This window comes from Aquarana catesbeiana, linkage group LG05 (genome assembly GCF_042186555.1).
Source record: "Aquarana catesbeiana isolate 2022-GZ linkage group LG05, ASM4218655v1, whole genome shotgun sequence".
NCBI lineage: Eukaryota > Metazoa > Chordata > Amphibia > Anura > Ranidae > Aquarana > Aquarana catesbeiana.
Window position 1 is genome coordinate 561,321,282 of NC_133328.1, and position 25,120 is coordinate 561,346,401.

At 41.6% G+C, this 25,120-nt stretch overlaps 1 protein-coding gene across 1 annotated transcript in view; it reads right to left on the reverse strand.

Annotated features, from left to right (window-relative positions):
• LOC141145336 (cytochrome P450 2D20-like) overlaps positions 1-25,120 on the reverse strand; it is a 36,398-nt gene that overhangs the window by 3,332 nt on the left and 7,946 nt on the right. The window contains exons 2-7 of the mRNA XM_073631923.1: positions 18,443-18,605; positions 10,657-10,809; positions 9,963-10,123; positions 8,716-8,889; positions 6,757-6,898; positions 3,029-3,216 (exon numbers count right to left, since the gene is read on the reverse strand). Of these exons, the coding sequence (XP_073488024.1) occupies positions 3,029-3,216; positions 6,757-6,898; positions 8,716-8,889; positions 9,963-10,123; positions 10,657-10,809; positions 18,443-18,605 (981 nt within the window). The remainder of the gene's footprint in view (positions 1-3,028; positions 3,217-6,756; positions 6,899-8,715; positions 8,890-9,962; positions 10,124-10,656; positions 10,810-18,442; positions 18,606-25,120) is intronic.

Genomic DNA, 25,120 nt, shown 5'->3' on the forward strand with positions numbered 1-25,120 from the left:
AAAATGTCAGCTAGACAGGGTTTTAATTTGTATAGCAGGACAGGAAAGAAAGTGCTTTCTTCTCCTGGACTGTGGTGAATAACTGCTGTGGAACTTCTTTCCTTGTTACTGCTGTGCTATCCTTCTGCAGTGTGGACAGGGGTAATATTTAATAATGTAGAAGTGTAGCAGCCTTCTTTAAAGAGACCCCTTTGCAATGTTCAAAAAAGGAGGAAGAAAGAGGAATTCCCTCAGAAACACATCCCCTACCACCAGTACTTCTACACAAGGATGACTTTCAGGGGGGCAGGCACCAACTGACAAGTGGCATCTCCGTCATGCAGCCCGACGATAACAATTCTGCTGTGTACTCTGCTCCAGTGGTGAGGCTTTCCTGGCACTGGATCCTCCAGCCGCATGTGTGTGCTCCATCTGTCTTTCATGCCCTGTAAAGCTACACTCCTTGATGTGTCTGAGAGTGCAATTTACTTTTTTTATACAATAAATGTTGTTGTTTTAAAGCCTGTGTTCCATCAGATTAGGCGACCCGTCAAATCTTGTAACGGAAGTGTTGTTTCGTCACGGCCATCTTTGTACACTCCGCACTCTGCTGCAGTAAAGCTACAGTCTGAAGTCGCGAAGCGGGCATCTTATTACACCCACAGAAGTCTTGCATTTCACACTTATTTTTACAAGTAAACTGAGCTTATATCGTGAAACACAGTATTTAGAAGTCCGTGACACTGTTTTGATATTGAATTTTAAAAACAGCGGTCTTCTGTCAGATTAGCAAACATGTGAGATCAACAGGCTTGCCGCTGCTTTTAAAATTCAACATCAAAACAGTGTCACGGACTTCTAAATACTGTATTTCACAATACTAGCTCAGTTTACTGGTAAAAATAAGTGTGAAATGCAAGACTTCAGTGGGTGTAAAAAGATGTCCGCTTCGCGACTTCAGACTGTAGGCTTAGTGTGGCCGAGTGCGGGGTGTACCAAGATGGCCGTGACGGAACGTCACTTCCATTACCAAATCTTACGGAAAACCTGCTACACTATATCCTCTACAATCAGTTTTCTGTTTTGTTTATGTTTTGTACACTCCTATTGAAGTAATGCTTTCTCTACCTGCTTAGCACTAAAGTGTTAGCTGGTTTGTAAATGAGCCCAAGTACCCTGTATAAAGCCCCATTGCTTTCTGGTGTATTAAGAGGATGATTTAAGACACACCAGTCTTTTGCAAAAATCAAGGGTTCGAAAAGTCCCCTGTTCTATTCCTGTCAATAGATGCTGAAAAGGCATTTGACAGGGTAGACTGGGGATTTATGATGGAAACAATAGAGAATGAGGGAATAGGCCCTAAGGTGTTACAACAGATTAAAACCTTCTATAATCACCCTACAGAGTTATGCCGCGTACACACGGGCGGACTTTTCAACCGGACTGGTCCGACGGACTTTCCGACGGACTTCCGACGGACTTTTGAGCGAACGGACTTGCCTACACACGATCACACCAAAGTCCGATGGATTCCTACGTGATGAAGTACGACCGGACTAAAATAAGGAAGTTGATAGCCAGTAGCCAATAGCTGCCCTAGTGTGGGTTTTCGTTTGTCGGACTAGCATACAGACGAGCGGATTTTTCGACTGGACTCAAGTCCGTCGGACAAATTTGAAACATGTTCCAAATCTAGAGTCCGTCAGATTTTCGACCGAAAAAGTCCGCTACAGGTCCGATGGAGCCCACACACGGTCGGATTGTCCGCCGGATTCGGTCTGTCGGACCCGTGTGTACACAGCATTAGAAAAGGTTAATGGGAGCTTGTCATTACCCTTCAAAATGTTTATTTGAACAAGACAAGGGTGTCCGCTTTCTCCACTCCTGTATATACTATCGTTGGAGCCTCTATTGGTCACTATACCAAATAGTACAGATATAGGAGGGGTGAAAATCGGAGACGAGGAGCATAAAGTGGTGGCATATGCAGATGGTGTTCTATTTTTTATAACCAATCCTAAAACGCTACCAAATTTAATAAAAGAACTAAAAAAATATGGAGCACTGTCAAATTTAAAGATCAATCCTATAAAATCGGAAAAGTTTTTTATGGATGATAGCTAGGAAGGAAGATACTATACTGTGCAGCTCACAGGATGTGACAAGGACATTGCATTTCTGCAAGATCAACAGGTGTTTTCTGTATTTGCTGAAAATGTTTTAGCTTGAAAAAATAAAACTATCGCAGACACCACAGCTAAGGAATGTAATCTGCAATATATTTACATTTTTATTCTTGGGTTTTGTTATCCTTTAAGAGTGTTTTTTCTTTTGGGGGAGCATTTTTTAACGATGTCTCATTTTTTTTTTGAGGACTCGTACAGAAGCTACCTAATCTGCAGGCATCGCTATGTTTTCTCATTTATTGCATTTCATTTCATTTATTTCATTTAACAGAATATAAAACTCAAACTTTGTACAGTTTTTCTTCAAAGGATACAATGTAATCATGTAAAGTGGAAAATGTATTAAAGGAGAAGTGCAGCCAAATGAGCGTGACCCGTTTTCAGCAGACACCGGGCTGAAGCCAGCTGTCGGCTGACGTCACAGAGCTCAGGCAAGATTGCAACAATGAAGTCGGGATCCGCCCACATGCCTGGACCGGCACCCAGCTGAGCTTCTCAGGGAGTCGCTGAGAGCCTGAGCCAGCTTCTCCCACCCCCTCCATAGCCCAGCGCTCTAGTGAGCATGGGGGGGCAGAGGAGAGAGTAGGCAACTGACAGTCACCAGCTCTCTGATCAGGGAGCCCTGAGAACCGAGCGATCAGTAGTGTTTGGACGCTTGGTTCTCAGTCTTAAAGCGAGTGGGAGACAGATGCTGCATCGGACCGATGCTGCATCCACCTAGGCGAGTATGAGTCTTAAAAACCAAAACAAAATCATACTTCTTAACAGTTCAACTGAAAAAATATCCAGCTTTGTTCTAGTCTCTAATGCACATCGTTCACCTGCAAGTTTCCCCTTCTCCTTCACCCGTTCTCAGTCTTTACCTTGGGGATTTCAAAACCCTGGATGTTGGTGTCTCTGTATGTCATATGGAGCAGAGCCATAGGCAGGATATTTCCATAGCGCTGGACCTCATGAATGACTGCATTGGTATATGGCATATTGGACTGATCTTCTATTGTAGGCAACCTATCTCTTCCAATCACACGGTCTATTTCTTTATGAACCTTCTCTGTTTAAAAAGAAAATTGCGCATTATTATTCAGTATTTAGTTGGGAGTACCTTAATAATACCTTATCCCATCTTCCTAAACTGAGAAATGCTGTGTAAATTCTGTATTTGAACAGCTGTAGAGAAGAGAGGGCTGCAGATTTGCAGGCACAATATATGTAGGAGTTTTTGTTTTATCTCTATGTATCACCTCAGGCGAGCCACTTCAGTGGGTATATGTAAAGGTTTACAACAACTTTAAAAGAAGAAGTACAATCAAAGCTCGTTTGGCTGTACTTCTCCTGTAGATCACAGGAGTGCAGTTCGTTCTGCACTCCTGTGACCCGTTTTCAGCAGACAGCGGGCTGAAGTCTGCTCTCTGCTGACATCAAAGAGCCAGTCCAGGCTTGGGCAAGATCGCGACAATGGAGTCAGAATCCGTCCGCATGCCTGGAACGGCACCCGGCTCAGGCTCTCAGCGAGCCACTGAGAGTCTGAGCTGGATGCTACTGCCCCCTCTACAGCTCAGTGTTCCAATGAGCGAGGGGAGGGAAAGCAGAGAGCCATGACTGACAGTCACCAGCTTTCTGCTCGGGGAACTGGGAGAACCGAGTGATCAGCAATGTTCGATCTCTCAGTTCTCAGTCTTAAAGGAAGGGGGAACAGATGCAGCATCGGATCGATACTGCATCCACTTAGGTAAGTATGAATCTGCAAAAACCCCAAACCCCATACTTCCCTTTTAAACTACATCTCCTAGGAATCATTGCACAGGTTTTTCTACTGGGCACACATCCCTGACATCTTAGTGCTGATTCCTCCTATTTGTTTATCAATGGGCAGGCCAGAGCCAGTATGTAAAAGCATAAAACCACCTATCGATAAACCTGTGGGAAAAAAACAGCACAATGAATTCAGGGACGCATGTGCAGCTGGATCACATTCATGGAGTCCATCTCGGGAGAGGGCAGAGGAGTGTGGCTACTTTCCCACATACAGAATCAAGATAGCCACCTTCTAGCAGGAAGTTTCAACAGAGCAACTAGAATAAAGGATTTTGCTAATCTGGAGAAGGCGACAACAAAAGAAGGTACATTCTGAAATTAAGTATACATAATGGCAAACATATTTTAAATAATAAAATGTAAGTTTAGTTTCACTTTAAAACATGTGTAAACCCAAACAATAGAAACCTTGTATAATTTTTAAAATGTTAATGTATTTTGTATAAATTGTAGTGTTATTTTAATAGTTTTGTGAAGTGATATCACCTATAATGGGAAGTACCTGAACAAGGATTGCGACCAGGTATTATTTTAAAGTGTATATCAAGCCCAACCTTTTTTTTTTTCTAGTTTTGAATCGCAAAGGGCAGGAGTAGAAAACCTGTCTGTGTTTTTACTGATACAAGCCTCCGTTAGAGAGATTTACCCTCACTTCCTTCCTTTACTTACTGACACATTTTTACCAGACAAGAATGTGTTTCTTTAGTAGAATGGCTAGGACCCTTGTCAGACGTTTAATTTTGTATATGTCCCTTTTGCAGGTTCTTCCTCATTTCCTAACTGGTGAAACAGTTTTTGGCTTGACATACCATTTAAAACAACAACTGTCTGTTCCCGTCTCGCAATTGTTCTCCTGTGTTGTCACCCTGTCACATGGGCTTCTAGGGGAAAGTTTGAACAGAGATTATTACTCGGGCATGGTTCACGGTTTTCACCATTAGAAAACCCACCATGAGAAACACCATGCTGCTATCTCTGGAGTACATGCATGTAGACAGGACATGGCTACAGAAGATCAGCAGCAAGATACAACAAAGGATAAAAAAAAAAAGGTGAAAACAAGTACAGTATTTTATTTTTTTAAACTGTAGCTGCTTATAAAACACAGTGTTCTATCAAACTTAGGGCTGGTTCACACTGGTACGATGCCAAACATCGCATGTGATCCGCACAGCATTGCTGTGCGGATCACATGCAATGTCTGTGCAATGCAAATTCAGCCATACAAACTGTATGGCTGAATTTGCATTGCACTCGCACCAAACTCATGCAGGACCCTTTTTGTTGTCCGCAACAGAATCGGAACGCATGCGTTTTCACACCTATGCGATCCGATTCCTGTCTGAATTCACAGTTTGCACTGCGATCTGCGAACCGATCTGGGGTGTCATTAACTTTGTTAATGCGGTTCACAGAGGGCAGTGTGAACTGCCTGCGAGTCAGGTGCGATGCGGAAACCCGCAGTGGATTCGCAGGGTTTGCCGCTTCACACCAATGTGAACCGGCCCCTCAAAGTGTATTTAAACATAAATCATATATTCGTTTCCACAGTGAATTTCAATTATTTCTAGCCTACTCCTATTAAGAGTGAACAATCTTGAAGAACTTATTTTGTGAAGATCCCCACACATTTAGGACATATTCACACGTGACTTAATTTCTAACTCTTAACAAACGCTCCTATAGCGTTAATGCGCTTTAGTATGAGTGTTAGACTTGTGTTAATGCGCTTTAGTATGGGTCGAGTTAATGCACTTTAGTATGCGTGTTAGACTCCTATTAATGCGCTTTAGTATGGGTGTTAGACTCCTGTTAAAGTGGTTGTAAACTCAGATGAAAAAAAACAAAAAAACCTGCAAGACAAAAGCATGATGAGCTAGTATGCATTGCATACTAGTTTATTATGAAATATTTTTATTATGAAATACTTTAGAACGATGCTGTTGCAGCGATCCCGGCACACCTCTGTGACCGACGACATGTTGTTTCGGGTTCGCGGGCTCCAGCGCTGTGATTGGCCGGAGCCGCGATGACATCACTCCCGGCATGCACGCGCGAGCCATCGGTAACCACACAGCAGCTGAAGAGACAGCACGAGCGAGCCGTTTCTTCAGTGCGCATGTGCCGATGACGTTAGCACATGCGGATACAGTGAATATCTCCTAAACTGTGCAAGTTTAGGAGAAATTCACGGTACCTACAGGTAAGCCTTATTATAGGCTTACCTGTAGGTAGAAGTGGTTATACAGGGTTTACAACCACTTTAATGCACTTTAGTATGGGTGTTAGACTCGTGTTAATGCACTTTCGTATAGGCATTATTGCGCTTTAGTATGGGTGCTAGACTGGCGTTTTACTTACATATCTGACGCTTTAAAAATGCTCCCCAAACACCCTATGCGCAGCTTTGACCAGTAATGCCTTTTTTTTTTTTTTCTTTTTTTAAAAGGCTTATTAGTATGGGTGTTAGACTGGAGTTTTACAAGTCTTAATGATGCTTTAAAAATGCTCCCTAAATGTTCTATGCACAGGTTTGACGTGTTTGATGTATGTAGGCTCCAGTAACGCCTATTTATTTTATTTTTTATTTTTTAAAGGAAGTGACATTACAGGAAAAAATCTATTTGATGTGTAGCTTGTAATTGTGAGTGCACCACCCCACTCTCTACTATGGATGATGGGACTGGCTGCACACATACAAATTCTTTGCCATATTTGTATATTTAGGTGTTTGGATGCAGTCAGCTTTAACTAAGTAAAGACAGTAAATACTTACCCTGGATGTGAGGGTAGTGCAGCATCATTAAAAGTGACCAGCGTAACGTGTTTGAGGTTGTATCTGTGCCAGCTACAAAGAGATCCGCTGTGATATACAGAAGGGTCTTCTCACTAAATGTGCTGTTGGGATTGTCCTTATTCTAGTAATAAAAAGTAGAACATACAAAAATAAAGCATGTATATTGATATCAATTATGCTTATCCTTTTCAAAGAAGAATTGCATTTACATATACTGTATATTTTAACAAAAAAAATCTCTTGTTTTATTCAGATACATTTTAAGTAGAATACTACATGAAATGATGGTAACCTTTACTGTGTGACTTTATCTAATTCAGATGACCATCTCAGTGAGAACCATGTTAGATAACTTTGGGTCTTCCTTGAGACATCCCAGCCCCGATGGGCTAGCATTTCAAACCTCAGGATGGAATCCTTGAAATTGGGCAACAGTCAGTTTAGTACATTTCAGAGAATGTATTAAGAAACAATAAACTTAGGAGAAATGCAACTCCAGACTTCTCATGGCAGTCAATACAGGGACAAGGGCCTTTAAGCCCAAAACTAACAATCTATACTCTTCAGACAGAAAAATATCACCAGGCAGCACAAGTACTTTTAGAAGCAGCTCTGACTTCCTGCAATGTCCACCGGCAGCAGCCTTTACTCAGCTCTTCAGGAACACTCTCCAACAGTGACATTCTATCTCAAAATGCCACATACAGGCAGCAATCGCCCTGCTCCACAATTCCTGGATGGAGCCTTTTAGCAAGTCAGCCTATAACCTTTCTGGCTTCAAAACACAGCCCCATTCTTGGTCCCACTCTCCCTGGGCAGCAGGCAGCAGGCCTGGGAGGCAAAAGATCTCCAACACAGCCCCCTATTCTGGTTATAGCCCAGGACGTAAATAAGGTCACCATAAATATTTAGATCCTCTCCCAGCATGCACAACTGGCAATAAACCTCCTAGTGATTTGCCAATGAAACATACAGATTTTTAACTCAGTACTATTGTATTTTCTGTGTCTGCCTGCTATGAACACTCTCCTGCAACAAGCGGAAGTAAACAATAGTCTAAAGCTGAAAATAATACTTATTTATTATTACAGGTGTATATATATATATATATATATATATATATATATATATATATATATATATTTATATTGCATACTATTTGCAAAGCATTTTACATTCATACTTTACACTCACATCCGTTCCTACCCTCAAAGAGCTTACGATCTAAATTCTCTAACTCAGGTTTATACTTACACACTAATTAGGACCAATTAACCTATCAGTATGTATTTGGAGTTTGGGAGGGAACCCATGCAGGCACAGAGAGAGCATGCAAACTCCAGGCAGGTAGTGCCAGCGTTGGGATTTGAACCAATGACACTAGGGCTGCTAGGAAAAAGTGCCCCACTTAGCTATCCATAATACTTGCATACATTCATGCTAAACAATGCGGTTGGACAAAATTCCTGCTACAGGCTATTGTATTCTGACAGCCAGTGGTGCCAGCCATCAGAATAGCAGAACGGTGCCTGCATCTGATTGGATGTAGGCACTGTTTGGCCAACAATTAACAAGTCTAACAATTTTTTCCACCTGGCTCCTTTGACATAAGGGCTATCCACAGAGCAAGTTCTTCAGATTCCGCAAAAATTGTCAGAAATTCGATAAATGTATATGAAAATACTGTATAAATAATATCTTCCTGTAACTCTTCAAATGTAGCACTGGGCAGGATTTGGTGTGCTATTCCATACACCAGGTTGTCACAGAGGGAAAGCTAGCCAGCAGTGGCGATAGCATATCCATATGTGTATATTTACTTCAATAGAAAATTTGATGCAACATAATGGATTTTCCCTTTATCCCATCAGGTGACAAAGCAGTATGAGAAAAGACAAAATATGATAAAGAAAAATATTTCAGAAGAATCCTTCTTACTTTTTCCATCTCTTCAAAAAAGGCATCAATAAAATCTCTCCTGATGCTGGGATCCCAGGTGTCTTTGTGTTTTTGGATGATGTCTTCCAAGAAGCCTAGATAAGTGCATATAACTCGGAAAAGCTTCTGATGGGGTCCAGGGACCTTCATCAGCCAAGGGAAGAGTTTGTAGAACTACAGAAGAAACAACCAACAGGCTTATTTTTCATTGTTCTTAATAGCAATAAAAATATGGGGGTTGAGTCCACCCCTTCTACAGTCAATGGTAATGAATCTTCATACATGAATTACCCTTTGTGACAGACTCACCAGGGACAGAGGCTTTTGGAGGGGACTGAATGCCAGCCTCTTGCCTACTGATTATGGGCCCTGGCATTTGGGGGAACGGTGCTCTTTGTGAGCTGTATGCCTGGGGACACTTGAGGTGGTGTTACTTTGGATTCGGGTCCTTGTCCCCCAGGACACACAGACTCTGGGAACCCTGTGTATGCCATATGGGAAATGGTGACTGGGAGGGTATGTCTTGGATTGCTTAAAACGGGACAGTAATATTTCTCCACAATATCTTCCAGGATATATGTAAAGACTATTCTTGGTTTGTTTGATTCTGAACTCAACATGTTAGTTGAGAGAGCTGATCACATTGACCTCTAGGACTGGGTAGGAGCCAGACAGTCTACTCATACTATAGTTTGTTGCCCACTAGGCTGAGGAGGGGGGGGATCACTATTTGTATTGGTAATTGTAATTAGCTCCTGCTATTGTGAGGTGTCCTGTGTGTCTATCCTAAAGGTCATGTCTCTGAGTCACCTAGTCTGGGTAAATGATGTTAATTAGGTTTCTGGGTAAAGTTTTATTGTAAGCCTGCTGTATATATTTGTGTGTCAGTTCAAATAAAACAGTCCATGTTAGCAGCTAAACAAGTGTTGTCTTGTTTTGTGCTTGTGAGTGGTTGGAATATCTGATATCTAGATTCAGACTGGGAGGAAGTGGTATACTGACGGAAGCACTCAAGCAGAGTGTGGGACGTTATCGTTACACCCTTGTTACAGTACTTGTTGATACCGTTATGAACGCAAGATCACATTATGAGCCTAAGAATAGTTTAAATACTATGATTGGCTATCTGCTGTTAACAAGTTACACACGTTAAAGATGCAAAATAGTTGGTGAACGGTTGGTTCATTAGGTCTGTGTATTCGCAAATATGACAGCAATGCAGACACAAACTATACACGAATGGCTACCTGAGTAATAGGTTTTGATGCCAGTTCAAATGACTCTCTTAGCAGGTGGATCATCCTCTGGAATGATGCGTCGCTATAATCAAATCGGTCTCCAAATATTATGGAGCAGATAACATTGCTGACCGCATTATTAAGCAATATATATGGGTCAAAAGGTTGTCCTGAAGAGATATAATAACCAAGATTATGGTAGCATTATTCAAAAAATCTAACCTAATTACCAATAAAAATTAAAGAAAAGCTAGTATAAAGATTTGTTCATGGTAATCAAATTCTAGATATCATTTTGCTAATGCAAGCTTGTTCTGTATTTATTAGAGCACTGAAAGAAATGTCTTCAGGCTTGCTCACACCCAAGTATTCTCTCAGGTGCTTAGAATGTGCATCCAAACTGCAACCCAATTCACTATACTATACAAATGTGTGTTATTTCCTTGAATAGTCATTATTTTTAACCGTGGGACTGTTACATCTTTAGTTGCAGCCTTTAGTCACTTTTTTTCCATAGGAGTAGAGAGGACATCCTATACATCTAATTTAACACTCCATAGTGTGAATATGCATCACAGAATTCCACCATAATCATTACTACATACCCCCCTGTGCATTGTAACCTGTTATTCAGATATTACTTTGTTACCCCAGAAGAAAATATTGGATGCTGTACAAAACCTCTAATCACATGTTGTCTTACCTTCTTCATCCTGAAAAGCCGAGCAGAGGTAGCTGGCTTCCTCCCGTACACGCTCTTCAATAGATTTTTTTCCCATCCCGAAGTTTCTCAACGTATAAAGAGCAAATCGTCTTTGTTCTTTCCAGTGATGACCGTATCTGTTGAATGCGATGCCTACACCATAAAAACCAGGATTACCAGGATTGATAACATATAAAAAGTGAATTTAATTTATGTAACCTGGACTGTAGCTGATAACTGCTGCTGAAGCTCTTCTTTTGTTGCTGCTTTATTATCCTTCTGCAGTGTTAAACTGAATATTCAATAGTGCAGTAGCCATCTTCAAGGAGACTACTTTAGAATGCTCATCTATGGAGTGTCTCCAGTGCAGGGGGCAGTCATCTTGGCTGGGTTTGGGTCGTTCCTGGAAGGAAGGTGATTGGCTGCTAAAACAAAGCAAGGAGAGGAGGGTCTCCAGGCTGCTAAGATTAATAGAGAGGACAATCTTAAAGTAGGTGGAATGGGAAAAAGAGACAGGACTGCTAGCTGAATGGAACCCTGCTGACCACAATCAGATCAGACCTCATAGAGTCTGCTCATCACACAGGACCTTGCTCCTGAGATAGGAACTTTCTGCCTGTGAAGGCATGAAGTGTGATTTGAATGCCTGGTGAGATCGCACTGTATTACAGTGCACTCCCACCGCTTGAAGTTGTAACGGAGGAACCAAGGGACTGTATCAGCAGGAATGAAAGAGGGAAATTGCAACAACGCCTATTTCTGTCTGAGGCCTTGAACTAAATCAGAACACATGTCCAGAGACCCAGAAAAGAAAGTCCCGGGTCTGGTAAGAGACTAACATTGCACAACTTAATCTGTTTTCCTCTTGGGAACTGTAGTCTATTGTTCCCTAACTTTGCTGGCCAATGTTTTTTTTTTTCTTTTTCATCATTTACTGGCCAGTAGGATAAAATAAGGATTGTTATATCAAGTTGGGACTGCCTTTATATACTGTTGTTGAGCAATTTTTCTGCTGTATGCTCCCAAAGGACAGAACATACCTCTCCAGCTATCCAGATCTGCTTACAATCACACTACCACAGATTTGAAGCCCGCTCTATTACATTAATATTGTGAAATCTAGATTTTTAGTCGCTCTTTAGGTGCAGGATCAAGCTTTCCAGGCCTCAGTGCTTCCTACTTCCCTCCTTTGGGTATAGCACTCATTGACGCCCTCTTGTGCTACTACTGGCTTCTCAAATTAAATGATGCTTATTACCTTGAAGGTTGGGCGGACCAGCAGAACTTTAAGACTGTTTTTTAATGAAACATGGAATGTTCATCTATAGCACCATTTGATTTATTACGAATGATACCTCTCATACCCCTGATGAAGGAGCTGTCTGTTCTCTGAAACGCATCGGGTGGAGGAAGCTATACTGCATCATTATCATTCTAACAGTTGGTGTATCCAATGGCTGTTCATACCATGTATCTATGTTTCTTTTATCCAGTGATGTATCAAAAAAACTATTGTTTTTATCAAATTTATTTTTTCACTTGGTATATAATTAAGTGCTTACAACGTCCCACCAATAGGGGAACCCCCACTTTCTTTGTCTTCAATTTTCAGGGATGTGGCACCTAATGGAGTTCAGTTATCTTTATTGTTGGGTAAAAGAAATTCAGTTCTGTTAATTACGTATAGTCAGAATGCTGCAGGTGGTTAACCACATCTCTCAGAGTAACGTATTTGTCTTATTGTTTATTTGTATAAGTACATTTGCTAATCTTCTCTTCATTTAGGCTATGCTTGACCTAATAAATTATTTTAAATATATCAAGGTGTGTCAGTAAGTGCTGTGTGAGTGAGGTGTGTTATCTTCAGGTGGGCAGAGAAATCACATAGTGGCTCCTCCAGGAGAAGCGCTACACTAATAAGGGTTTTACCAATTATAATACTATGCTGACTGCACTGTTTGATGTCTGCACCAAGTAAAGTCCTTCATGGTAAAGTGCAGACAGCTCCTCCTGCCTACAAATACAAATCAGTTCCTTTGGGTTTAGGGAGGATGCTGGGTCCTGGGCCCTGGATGCATAGAGGTCCTTGACTTCCAGATAAAACCTCACTTTTGGCAGTGTGTATAATAATTAGATCTTGCTTATTGGAGAAGTCACAGAGGTAACATCATCAGAGATCTGAGGTCCCTCCATTATTCAATCCCTGTCTTAGAGAACTATGGCCTCTCATTATATAAAAAAATACATCTGCTGTGGCACTTAATTATAAGCACATTTGCATTTACAGTTGTCTTATGGCCCCCCTATGAAGTCCCACAAATACTACCTGTTGATCCTGCCATCAAAGTCATCCTAAAGTAGTTTCCTGTATCGGTATTGCACTGATGCTGCACTGCTCCTGAACTCAGAGCAGAATTTCACACTGAACACCCAGCACATTGCACTATGGCAGCAAAGGTGTCAGTGCATTGCCTGACCAATATATCAACAATACAAAAATGATCAATGCCCCCACCTATAACTGGTCTTTACGGCAGGGAGCACTGGAAGGGCAAACGCATGTCAAATAAAACCAAAGAATCTCTTTTTTTTTTTGTATTGTTGATATATTGGTCAGGCAACGCACTGACATCTTTGCTGCCATAGTGCTATGTGCTGGGTTTTCAGTGTGCTCCTGTACCTTTAAGGAGGGGTGGTCTCCCTCCAGTCACCTGCCCTCCATCTATCCATCAGAGTGCATGTGCTCCCACTGTGGATACTCTTAAAAGTTAAAGGTAGGGACTGCAGGTAACAGGGTGCCTTGCCGGAGCCTGCAGCTTACACATGTATTTGCAAATGTGTGCAACTAAATCCCTGTTTTAACGCATGCTGTTAGAGAGGTCAACTTGCTTGGTTGCAGGCTGGTCGGTAAGTTGAGTTTGGAAATTCTTTGGTTTTATTTGATATGCGTTTGCCTTTCCAGTTCTCCTTGCTGTAAAGGCCAGTTATAGGTGGGGCAGTGACTATTTGTTGTCCTGTATGGTAGAGTGGCAAGACGGAAGCCACTTCTCAGTAAAAAGGCACATAAGAGCCCACCTGGAGTTTGCCAAAAGGCACTTGAAAGACTTTCAGACCATGAGAAACAAAATTCTCTGGTCTGATGACACAAAGATTGGACTCTTTGGCCTGATTGGCAAGCATCATGTCTGGAGGAAACCAGGCGCCGCTCATCATCTGGCCAATACCATCCCTACAGTGAAGCATGGTGGTGGCAGCTTCATGCTGTGGGGATGTTTTTCAGCGGCAGGAACTGGGAGACTAGTCGGGATCAAGGAGAAGATGAATGTAGAGAGACATCCTTGATAAAAACCTGCTAGAGAGCGGTCTGGACCTCAGACTGGGGCGAAGGTTCATCTTCCAACAAAACAATGACTCTAAGCAAACAGCCAAGATAACAAATGAACGGCTACGGGACAACTCTGTGAATGTCCTTAAGTGGCCCAGCCAGAGCCAAGATTTGAACCCAATTGAATATCTCTGGAGAGATCTGAAAATGGCTGTGCAACAACGCACCCCATCCAACCTGATAAAGCTTAAGAGGTCCTGCAAGGAAGAATGGGAGAAACTGCCCAAAAATAGGTGTGCCAAGCTTGTAGCATAATACTCGGCCTTTGTTTAATACTTTTTTGCAGCACCTTTGGCACCAATTACAGCCTCAAGTCTTTTTGAGTAGTGATGAGCTCGGGCGTGTTCGGATTAAACCCACTAGGAAGCCGGCACTGCACACCGCCAATCATAGGCAGCGTGTGTATGAGCAGCTGCCGGTCGGAAATGCCTCACTGCCTACGATTGGCGGTGTGCAGTGACGGATTCCTGGCGGGTTCGATCCGAACATGCCCGAGCTCATCACTACTCAAAAAGTCTTGAGGCTGTAACTGGTGCCAAAGGTGCTTCAACAAACTATTGAACAAAGGCTGTGAATATTTATGTACATGTGATTTTTTTCATTTTTTTATTTTTAATAAATTTGCAAAGATTTCAAACAAACTTCTTTCACGTTGTCATTATGGGGTATTGTTTGTAGAATTTTGAAAAAAATAATGAATTTAATCCATTTTGGAATAAGGCTACAACATAACAAAATGGGGAAAAAATGAAGCGCTGTGAATACTTTCCGGATGTACTGTATATTGTTTGGTAGACATGACAGGTTAGCTTTAGAGTCACCTCGCCCTTTGGTTGGCTAGGATACTGACTGACTTTGTATACCTCTCAGGGAATGCAGCGGAAGCATCTTTATGCCTATTAGCTTTCATTGGCCTTGGGTGCTCCCTACTTCTCCTCCACTGTGCCTAAAATTTACTGGGAAATCCATCACTGACAGGGGGATTTCCTTATAATGAATAACCATGTTAACTCATGTGAAGAAATTGTCACTAGATTGTCTTTGGCATACTGTATGAGAAGCCAGAAACCGACTCAGCTCACCAACACCTACCTAAACCCTACACATGACTTTTAAGTGGACCTCTATCACAAGGTGCAAAATCTGATTAATCTGCTTAATAACTGGCTATGCAAAAACAATTTTTGCTACCTGTCCACCATCTTGGTGTTCTAAAACAAACTCCAAGAATACAAAAAAAATGTATTAGCTACTGTACTATTCTAGTGGTAGTAAAGCCACACGATTTTTTAGTTTTGGATATAATAAGTAAGGCTTTAGATCCCCATCATTCTTTTTAGCTGTCTGTATCTCATTGGGGAGATTTCCCTTCACTTCCTATCCCAAGAGACACAGCAGAAAGTAATGGGAAATGTCTCCAAAACTGTCCTATCATCTCTGTACCTGTGACAATTCTCATATTTTGGATTTCCCTTCACTTTGAATACCAATGCCAATGTTTACCAGGACAGGTAGAGATGGTGAATCTACTCAGCAGGGACACAGACAGCAATAAACACCTTACAGAAGTTTTAACATATCCCTTTTGCTATCTAAAACAAACAAGTTCAATACTGTTTGCCTAAAGTAGTGACGTGACAAGGAAATTTTTGTGCAGTGATGTAGTACTCTGGCACTATAAATACTGATGTCATTTCATCGTGTGACTCGGGTAGATGATTTCTGTGTTTGATACATCATGTTTATTGCCATCAGTGTAAAGTGCAACAAAGTGAAGCACATTTAGAGCTTGTTTACCAGACATGTGCCCACTGAAATATTTCGTTTCCAAATTTCGTTTTCGTCCGAAAAATAAATTTATTTCGTTACTCCCGAAATTCGTTTTTCTTTATTTAGTTTTTCGTTAAAAACTTGCATTCGTCCGAAAATCCAAATTAATTAAGGTCAAATTTGTCATTGAAGGCTTATGGTGTCTGTCGAATGTTCAAAGAAGATTCGACGGAGCAGCTAAACTGTACGATGCCGTATAGTTTAACTGCTCCGTCGAATCTTCTTAGAACTTTTAACAGACACCATAATCGTAAATGAAAGTAAGTTGGCTGTACGTGTGTTAGTTCTAGCTGTTTTACTGCCCCTCCTCTTTGGTTACAATCAGCCAATAACATTCATCATCATCATTATTTTTATTTTACTTCCCCCACCGTGTTGAATCTTTTCTCTCTACGTCGAATCTTTTCTCTCTATGTAGAATAAACTTGGAATAATAGAGTTAAGGTTAGGCACAATCGACCACAGGTTTGATGGACACAGATTGTTATTGTCAGCATCATGTCGAATCTCCTATCTATATCGAACTGTTGTAGTCACGAAAACGAAAATAAAGCATTTGTTTATGTCGGATCTTTCGTTTTTCGGATCCTGCACTTTCGTTATTGTTTGTTAAAACGATAACGAAAATACCTGAAATTCGGACGAAAATGCATTTGGACGGAAACGAATGCACATGTCTATTGTTTACACTTGTGGTTTGTGGGGGGGGGGGATTGAGAGTCTAATAGACCCCTGATGTCTAACCTGTCACCTGCCCATGCTATCACATAGTGGGCAAGTTAAAAAAAAGTATGGACAAAGCTTCTCTTTTGGGTCATAGGAGTACACTTACTTTGCTCTCCTATGACCCAGAGTCAGCTAATAGCAGGCGATTGCCCTCTATCAGCTGATGTGGCAGAGCCACTCCAGGCTCTGGAAGGATATGATAATATTGTTGGGATCCACCCAGCTGCCTAATCAGCAACTGGCTCTGCCTCTCGGTGCCCTGCTAAAAAAACCAAAGCCAACAGCTTCTACCCCCTTGCCTGGCACCCCTCTTCTACCCCCTGCCTGGCACTTCAGTAGCACTCCAATGAGTGCTGAAGGGCAGAGTGGAGAGAGTTTACTGATAGTCGCTGCTCTCCGCTCCAAGCAGACCAAAAACTGAGAGATCAGCGGTCATGTGATCAATCAGTTCTCAGTCTTAGAGATGTGAGACAGCTGCAACATCACACCAATGCTGCAGCATGGAGGCGAGTATGTATGAGAAGTCCATACTTTAAATAAAAAAAAAAGTTAAACAATTAAATTGTATAAAAATTTTAATAAAGAATTTAAAAAACACCCCCGCTCCCCCTACGCACACATGCAAATTTAAAGCCATAGAACCCACATGTATATGTAAACAGAAACCGCACCAAACATGCAATTTATCACTGTAAATGTCAGAGAGAGGGAGAGAGTAATCATTCTACGGCCATAATTCAGGGTTAAAGTGTTTGTTACCCCAACACTTCATATTCCTGATATGTGGCTGCTGTACCATGTACTTGTATGAGAAAGTATCCTGTTCTCTTTGTATTTCTTCCTTTGTGTGCAATCCATGGTATCCCCACCAGTCCCTCTGCTTTCCTATTAAAAACTGAACATACTAAGCAGGAGAGCACATCGTGGTCAGTTCTCTAGCTGTGCTGGGAAATCAGCCTGCTCTCCTCCAATCATTAGACTTGTCCTGACATGCCCCCCCTGCACAGCCATTCACTGGGAAGTTTAGTGTGATGCTGCCCCCCCCCCCCCCAGCTTTTATGCAGCTGAGAACAGAGGGAATGTGATCACTTATAAAAAAGGGAAAAAAGGTATTTACATTTTTTTTTGTATCTATACAAACATGTTTGACCTTTCATTACATTTTTAAACTGAATGGGTTGTTTTACAAGGTGATCGTTTACAATCACTTTAACTCTAAACCGATTGATTGATTTATTGATTGATTACCTGTAAAGGCTTTTAAAGTTTTAAAGCATCACCTAGGAAAAAGTTTAGGTACTGTGGTTTTTCACTATTTCGCAGAAACTCTCCAAATTATCTACAACTTCAGAGATGGACAGGGGCTTGTGTTTAAGTCCTTTTATTGATTGTTCAGAATATGAAAACACTTTAGTGTGCTTAATCTGGGAACAGGTTCACTTTAATCATGAGGTGGGGTAATGTCAAGGTCCAGTATACAGCTAGTCCCATCATCCAGTGTCCTCACCAGGCTCATAGGACCGAGCAGTAGAAAAGCATAGGCACTTGGTTCCTGCATGGTTGACAGAAAAACATGGCTACCATCGCTAACTGCCTGGCTGCCATGCCGATCCAGTTGGTTTAATACTTTTGATTCAATGCCCCAGAGTATGTGACATAAGATAAGCCACTGGACCAGACAACTTCCGTTTTTACAATGAGGCCAGCAATGGCGACCTGTATATTACTGTAAGTAGGGGTCTTCTGGAAATTATAAAAAAAAAAAGATCAATGGGTACACTAGATCATTGTGTGCCCCACCCCAAAGTAGCTGTCCTACCTCAACATCATTTTTCAGTTAATTACCATTATTTAATCCGACATGTTCAAACATGGGAATAGAGGGTCTGTCTGACGTGTCTTCCGATTTTGTGACCAAAGCCTCCTTAATGGCATCATATCCATTTAACACAACGGTCTTTTCAAAGAATATGTCAAGGCTGAATATGTCTCCATACTGCGTCCTCAACTGAAATCAGAAAAAAATATTACATATGAAAAGTGTGACACTGAACAGTATAGGTCATTATTTAGCAGCATAATAAAAATTCAGATAAGGGGGGCATGGTGGTGGTTCAGGATGCTACCATGTATCAGGCGGAGGCCCTCAGACAGCTGTCTGATAAGGATACATATTCTGAGCTTAAAAGTGATCCCACTAATGATTATAAATGTATTTTGAGCAGTTTGGTTTTGAAGGGGGTTTGTCTGGGCATTTTAACACAGAAGGAGGGTGAGAACATGGTTCCTTCAGCACCTATTGTGTCAGTATTTCACCATCTCCCAAGGACACACAAAGGTTTGGACCCACTTAAGGGACGCCCCATAGTTGCTGCGATAGGCTCCCTTAATGAACATCTAGGTTTATGGGTGGATTGTCATCTACAGCCCTTAGTGAGGAGCCTCCCTGGTTTATCAGGGACACCAAACAGTTGTTGCAATGTTGTGGAGATTTTGGTATGGGAGGATGGAGACACTTGGGTAACGTGTGACGTGACCAGTCTCTATTCGTCAATACCCCATCATTTGGGTTTGCATGCTGTGGAATTCTCTCTTGATCGCTTTAGCAATTATTAAGTGACTCACAAGGAATACATTTTCGAATGTTTAGACTTTTTTTTGACATATAACTTTTTTCTTTCGATGGGGGTTTCTATCTCCAGAGATGTGGGGCAGCTATGGGAGCTCGTTTTTCACCATCTTTTCCCAACCTGTACATGGGTTGGTGGGAGAGGCACCGCATTTTTGGGGATCGATCAAGAATAATGTTTTACTGCCGATTCATAGACGATCTGCTGTTCGTTTGCTCAGGCACTGTAGGTGATTTGGATCCTTTTTTGGGTTATCTTAATGACAATCATCTGAACCTGCAGTTTACTGGGCAGATGAACAGCGAATCTATTTCCTTTTTGGATGTCACTCTTTTCATTAGGGATGGTCATGTCCAGTCTAGCATATATAGGAATCCTAATTCTGGTAATGCATTACTTCGTGCTGACTCGGGACATCCCTATCATGTTACGTGTGGCATTCCTGTGGGACAACACGGAGACTATGCAGTAGGGATGAGGATTTTCAAAAATAAAAAAGCGGAGTAAAAGATTTTTGAAGAGAGGCTACGTTGAGAACATGCTTCTTAGGGCTATTAATATTGCAGAGGGCACAGAGAGGGAGAAACTATTGTGTGACAAAAAGCCTAGACGAGGTAATGTTAGTTTACCAGTGTTCTCAACCCCTTTTAGTCTTGAATTTAGGAAAATCAGGAATATTTTGACATGCCATATTCCTACTCTCTTTGAGGATGATATTTTTTCTAAAGTTTTGTCAGGTGGTTTTTAAAGCGGTATCCCATCAGGCCCCTTCCTTAAGTAACTCAATATCACCTAGTGAGTTTAGATCAGGTTTCACCACTAGGACTTGGCTCGATTTTAAAGGGGTCTTCAAAAGTGGCTCTAATAATTGCCCGTGCTGTCCTCGGGTTGTAAAAGGAGAAAAATTTCAATCCACATCTAGTAATAGAATTTATGATTTAACAAGTTTTATCAACTGCAACATGAGATATGTGATCTATTTGATCACATGTAAGGCTTGCAGGGTTCAATATGAGGGTCGCACTATAAGAAGACTGAGAGATCGTTTAAATGACCACATTGGAAATATTGATAAGAAGCAAGCTACTAATGTAGCCCCACAATTCAATAATTTCCAAAGTGGGGACACTAACCTGCTTCAAATACAAAGCATAGAGAAGATAACCACACCAAGTAGGGGAGGAGATAAGTTCAGTCCTGTGTAAGCGGGAAGTATTCTGGATATTTTCTCTTAGTACCAGAATTCCCCAGGGTTTAAATTTTGAGTGGGATTTACCCATTTTTATGATTGATGTATGCCATTGTACATATATTCTTTTGGTAATTTATCATTATTTTTTTCTTTGCTAACTATTTTTTTTCTCTGCTGGTCATTTTTTCTCTGCTGGTCATTTTTTCTCTGCTGGTCATTTTTTCTCTGCTGGCTATGTTTCTAGTTTTTCTGTGTATCTGGCATCTCATTCCTTTTGTATTAGGGAACATTCACTTTTTTGAGTAGTGTGTAATTTTTTGAGATCAGGGGGGAAGGATGCAGTTTCCTTTTCTTTTTCCTCCGCTCTTTAAGGTTTCTATATGGAATAGAATCTCTATCTTTTTTTGTGTTTCCGTTTTTGTTTTTAAACAATTTTCTGAACAAGAGATTTTATTGGTCTGAAGTTGCAACAGCTGAGTCTGATTTTTTTTCTCAAATAACATTTTTATTTTGTTTAGCTTATAAAGCAGAAGATAGACATAGCTTGTGCATTTCAATGTACAAAAATCAACATAATAGCCACAATTCAGCTTATGCACATATTGTATCCAAACATAGCATTGTGAGTGACATGCCGCCATATCTGGTCTACTGCTTAAATCATCAATTCTCAAACAACTTCTGCTACGTGCTATTATATAGCTATAGAAAGGCAGGGAACAAAGAGTAAAAGGAGATAAGAAAGACAGATTAGAGATTACAGAGAGGAATAGAACTAGAGAGAGGGTAGAAAGGAGAGGCATGAAGAATAGGGGAGGGGGTTCGACCCTCAGCTCAGGGTGGATCCTCATGGCTGTGCCATTCCTCCCAGACCTTATTGTGTGTTTCCAGCCTATCTTGTAGTCTAGCTGTCATCTTTTCCATAAGTTTTACATCTTTTATTCTGGCATAAAGGTCCTCTTGGGAGGGGGGGGGACGTCTTTTCCAGTGGAGGGCAACCAGGCATCGAGCAGCCGTCAGTATATGTCTTAGCAGTTTTTTAGAAGGTTTAGGAATCCATAAGGGAGACACCCCTAGTAGAAATAGTTTTGGAGTCAGGGGGACTTGTACTCCCAGTAGGCGGGATAGCAAGAGCTGTGTCCCTGTCCAAAAAGGTACAATTTTGGGGCAGCTCCAGTATACAGTATATGGTAGAGAGTGCCTTTTTCTCTCCCACAGCGCCAGCACCTATCTGAGCATGAGGGGTATATGACATGGAGGACGTCCGGTGTCAGGTACCAAAAATAGAGGATTTTATATGAGTTCTCCTTATAGAGGGTACAGTAGGAGCTTTTTGCCGCCTGAGACCAGATCGCCCGCCACGTCCCCTCAGGTATTAATTCCCCCAAAACTTTTTCTCAGCGTGGGTGGTGATGGAATGAGAGTTGAGCAACCGGTAGATATCAGATATCAAGCCTCGGCGTGCCGTACCTTCTAGGATTATGCTCTCGAAAGGGGATGGCGCTGAAGGTTGGAGGTTCGGGGCAATAGATTGGGCATAGTGACGTATCTGCAGATATGGATAAAACACCTGGCGAGGCAAGTCATGTTTTGTCTGTAATTGGGCAAATGATAGCATTCTACGTGTTCTGGGGTCCACCAGGTGACCCATGTGAAAAAGATTCCGTGTTGCCCAAGGAAGAGACATCTGGCGTGTTAGACCGGCAGGCAGGTCAGGGTTATAGAGAAAGGATGTGAGAAGTGACTGCTCTGAGCCGAGCCCATGGGCATGAGACAGTCTTCGCCAGAGCGACCTAAGTAGGGTCATTGACCCCAGGAGTCTCTCCGGGTCCACCCTCGTGTTCGCACTCCAGAGCAGGCTGTTTGGATGTATAGGAGCTAGCCATAGCTTTTCAATTTCTGCCCATTTATTATATGCCCCTTGGGGAAACCAGGAGGTAATAGCCCGCAGTTGAGATTGAGTCTGATTTTAATGAGATGCACTTGTGCTGTCATGTGATTTATGTGTTATAAATGTGCTTGTAGTATTTGCAACTTCTGTGGTTTAGCACTTCTATAGTGTGAAACGCGTCAACCTACCTACATTTCCTCTGCCTGTACCCATCCAGTGCTTTTAATATTTATGCTTCAATAAAACTTTATACTTTACTTTCTGTGTGGGTGTGCTGCCGATCTGAAGATTCTGTGTTCCAGTATAGGTCATTATATAGCAGCATAATAAAGGTTTCGGTTCTGTTTACTTTTCCTTAAAAAGGAAGGATTTCAGTTAAAGTCTACCATTATCCATACCAGGCACAGCAATATAAAGATACACTATATTACCAAAAGTATTGGGACACCTACCTTTAAACGCACATGAACTTTAATGGCATCCCAGTCTTAGTCTGTAGGGTTCAATATTGAGTTGGCCCACCCTTTACAGCTATAACAGCTTCAACTCTTCTGGGAAGGCTGTCCACAAGGTTTAGGAGGTGTGTCTATGGGAATGTTTGACTATTCTTCCTGAATCACATTTGTTAATATCAGTAATATCAGGCACTGATGTTTGATGAGAAAGCCTGGCTCACATTCTCCGCTCGAATCCATCCCAAACGTGTTCTATTGGGTTGAGGTCAGGACTCTGTACAGGCCAGTAAAGTTCCTCCACCCCAAACTCACTCATCCATGTCTTTATGGACCTTGGTTTGAGCACTGGTCCAAATCATTTGTTGAAGGGGGGTTTATGGTGTCGGGTTGTTTTTCAGGGGTTGGGCTTGGCCCCTTAATTCCAGTGCAGGGAACTCTTAAGGTGTCAGCAAACCAAGAAATTTTGGACAATTTCATGCTCCCTACTTTGTGGTAACAGTTTGGGGATGGGCCCTTCCTGTTCCAACATGACTGCACACCAGTGCACAAAGTAAAGTCCCTAAAGACATGGATGAGCGAGTTTGGGGTGGAGGAACTTGTCTGTCCCGCACAGAGTCCTGATCTCAACCTAACAGAACACCTTCAGGATGAATTAGAGCGGAGACTGTGAGCCAGGCCTTCTCATCCAACATCAGTTCCTGGCCTCACAAATGCACTTCTGGAAGAATGGTCAAACATTCCCAAAGACACACCCCATAAACGTGGACAGCCTTCCCAGAAGTGTTGAAGCTGTTATAGCTGTAAAGGGTGGGCCAACACAATATTGAACCTTACGAACGAAGACTGGGATGCCATTAAAGTTCATGTGCGTGTAAAGGCTGGCGTCCCAATACTTTTGACAATATAGTGTATATTTATGTCAATTGCTTACCACTGATACCTAGTGTTGTCTGTCTGGACTTATTATGAACTCCAGATATCTATGAGAGCTACAACTACGTCTGTTTATTAGCTTTCATTTGTCACAACACTCCTACGGCTTATGCCGCGTACACACGATCGCGTACTTTTCGACGGACTTTACGACGGACTTTCCTGAATGAACGGACTTGCCTACACACAATCAACCAAAGTCCGATGGATTCGTACGTGATGACGTACGACCGGACTAAAACAAGGATGTTCGTAGTCAGTAGCCAATAGCTGCCCTAGCGTCGGTTTATGTCCGACGGACTAGCATACAGACGAGCGGACTTTTCGACCGAACTCGAGTCCGTCGGACAGATTTGAACATGTTTCAAATCTAAGTCCGTCAAACTTTTGAGAAAACAAAGTCCGCTGGAGCCCACACACGATCGAATTGTCCGACGAAATCCAGTACGTCGGACCAAGTATGCCGCAAAGTCCGATCGTGTGTACGCGGCATTAGTTTCCACAGGGACACCTTCTTATGCATACCCTTTGAATGTATAGTTTGGAAACTATAAGTATGGACCCTAAAATTACCTTTAAGTTGGTTTTTACATTTCATGAATGACTTTATATCTAGTACAAGATGTATCTGGTGGTGACTATCATACTTTTTCTGTATGTTTTTAAAATGAAAATAAAGAATTAAAAAAAAAAAAGATATTTGTATGTACAACAATTGAGCTTTTCATTCACTCTTCTTTCAACAATTCACAGTAATCTATTAGGCTTATTGTACACGAGACGTTTTAAAACCTCTCCTGAATGATTCAACCTGACACATAGTAACCGACATTTAAAAACGTTAATTTTGCCGCTTTTACATGCCTCGTTTAGCCGCGTTTGTGCTCGTTTATTTATTTATTTTTTACATTTTTTTTTTCAAATACTCAAAAATGTATCTCCATTAAAAACGGCTGTAAACTAAATGCAGCTAAATGCGAGTTACCGCATTTACACGCGTTTACAAGCTGTTATAGGCATTTGGCGTTTCAAATGCCTCTGAACATCCGTCCTGAATGCATTTTTTTGCTTTCCAAAAAATGCTTCTAAACTCAACTGCTTAGAAAAGACCCTGTGTACATGTACTAATAAGATAACAGAGGAGAGTTCAGGGGCAGCTGAAAAAAACGCCCAACTGCTCCTAAACATCCCTTTACCAGCAGCAGTGTACATGAGGCCTTAGTAATTACTATTACTTAACCTCTTCAATACTGGGCACTTATACACCTTCCTGCCCAGACCAATTTTCAGCTTTCAGCACTGTCGCACTTTGAATGACAATTGCGCGGTCATGCTACGCTGTACCCAAACAAAATTTTTATCATTTTGTTTCCACAAATAGAGCTTTCTTTTGGTGGTATTTGATCACCTCTGGGATTTTTA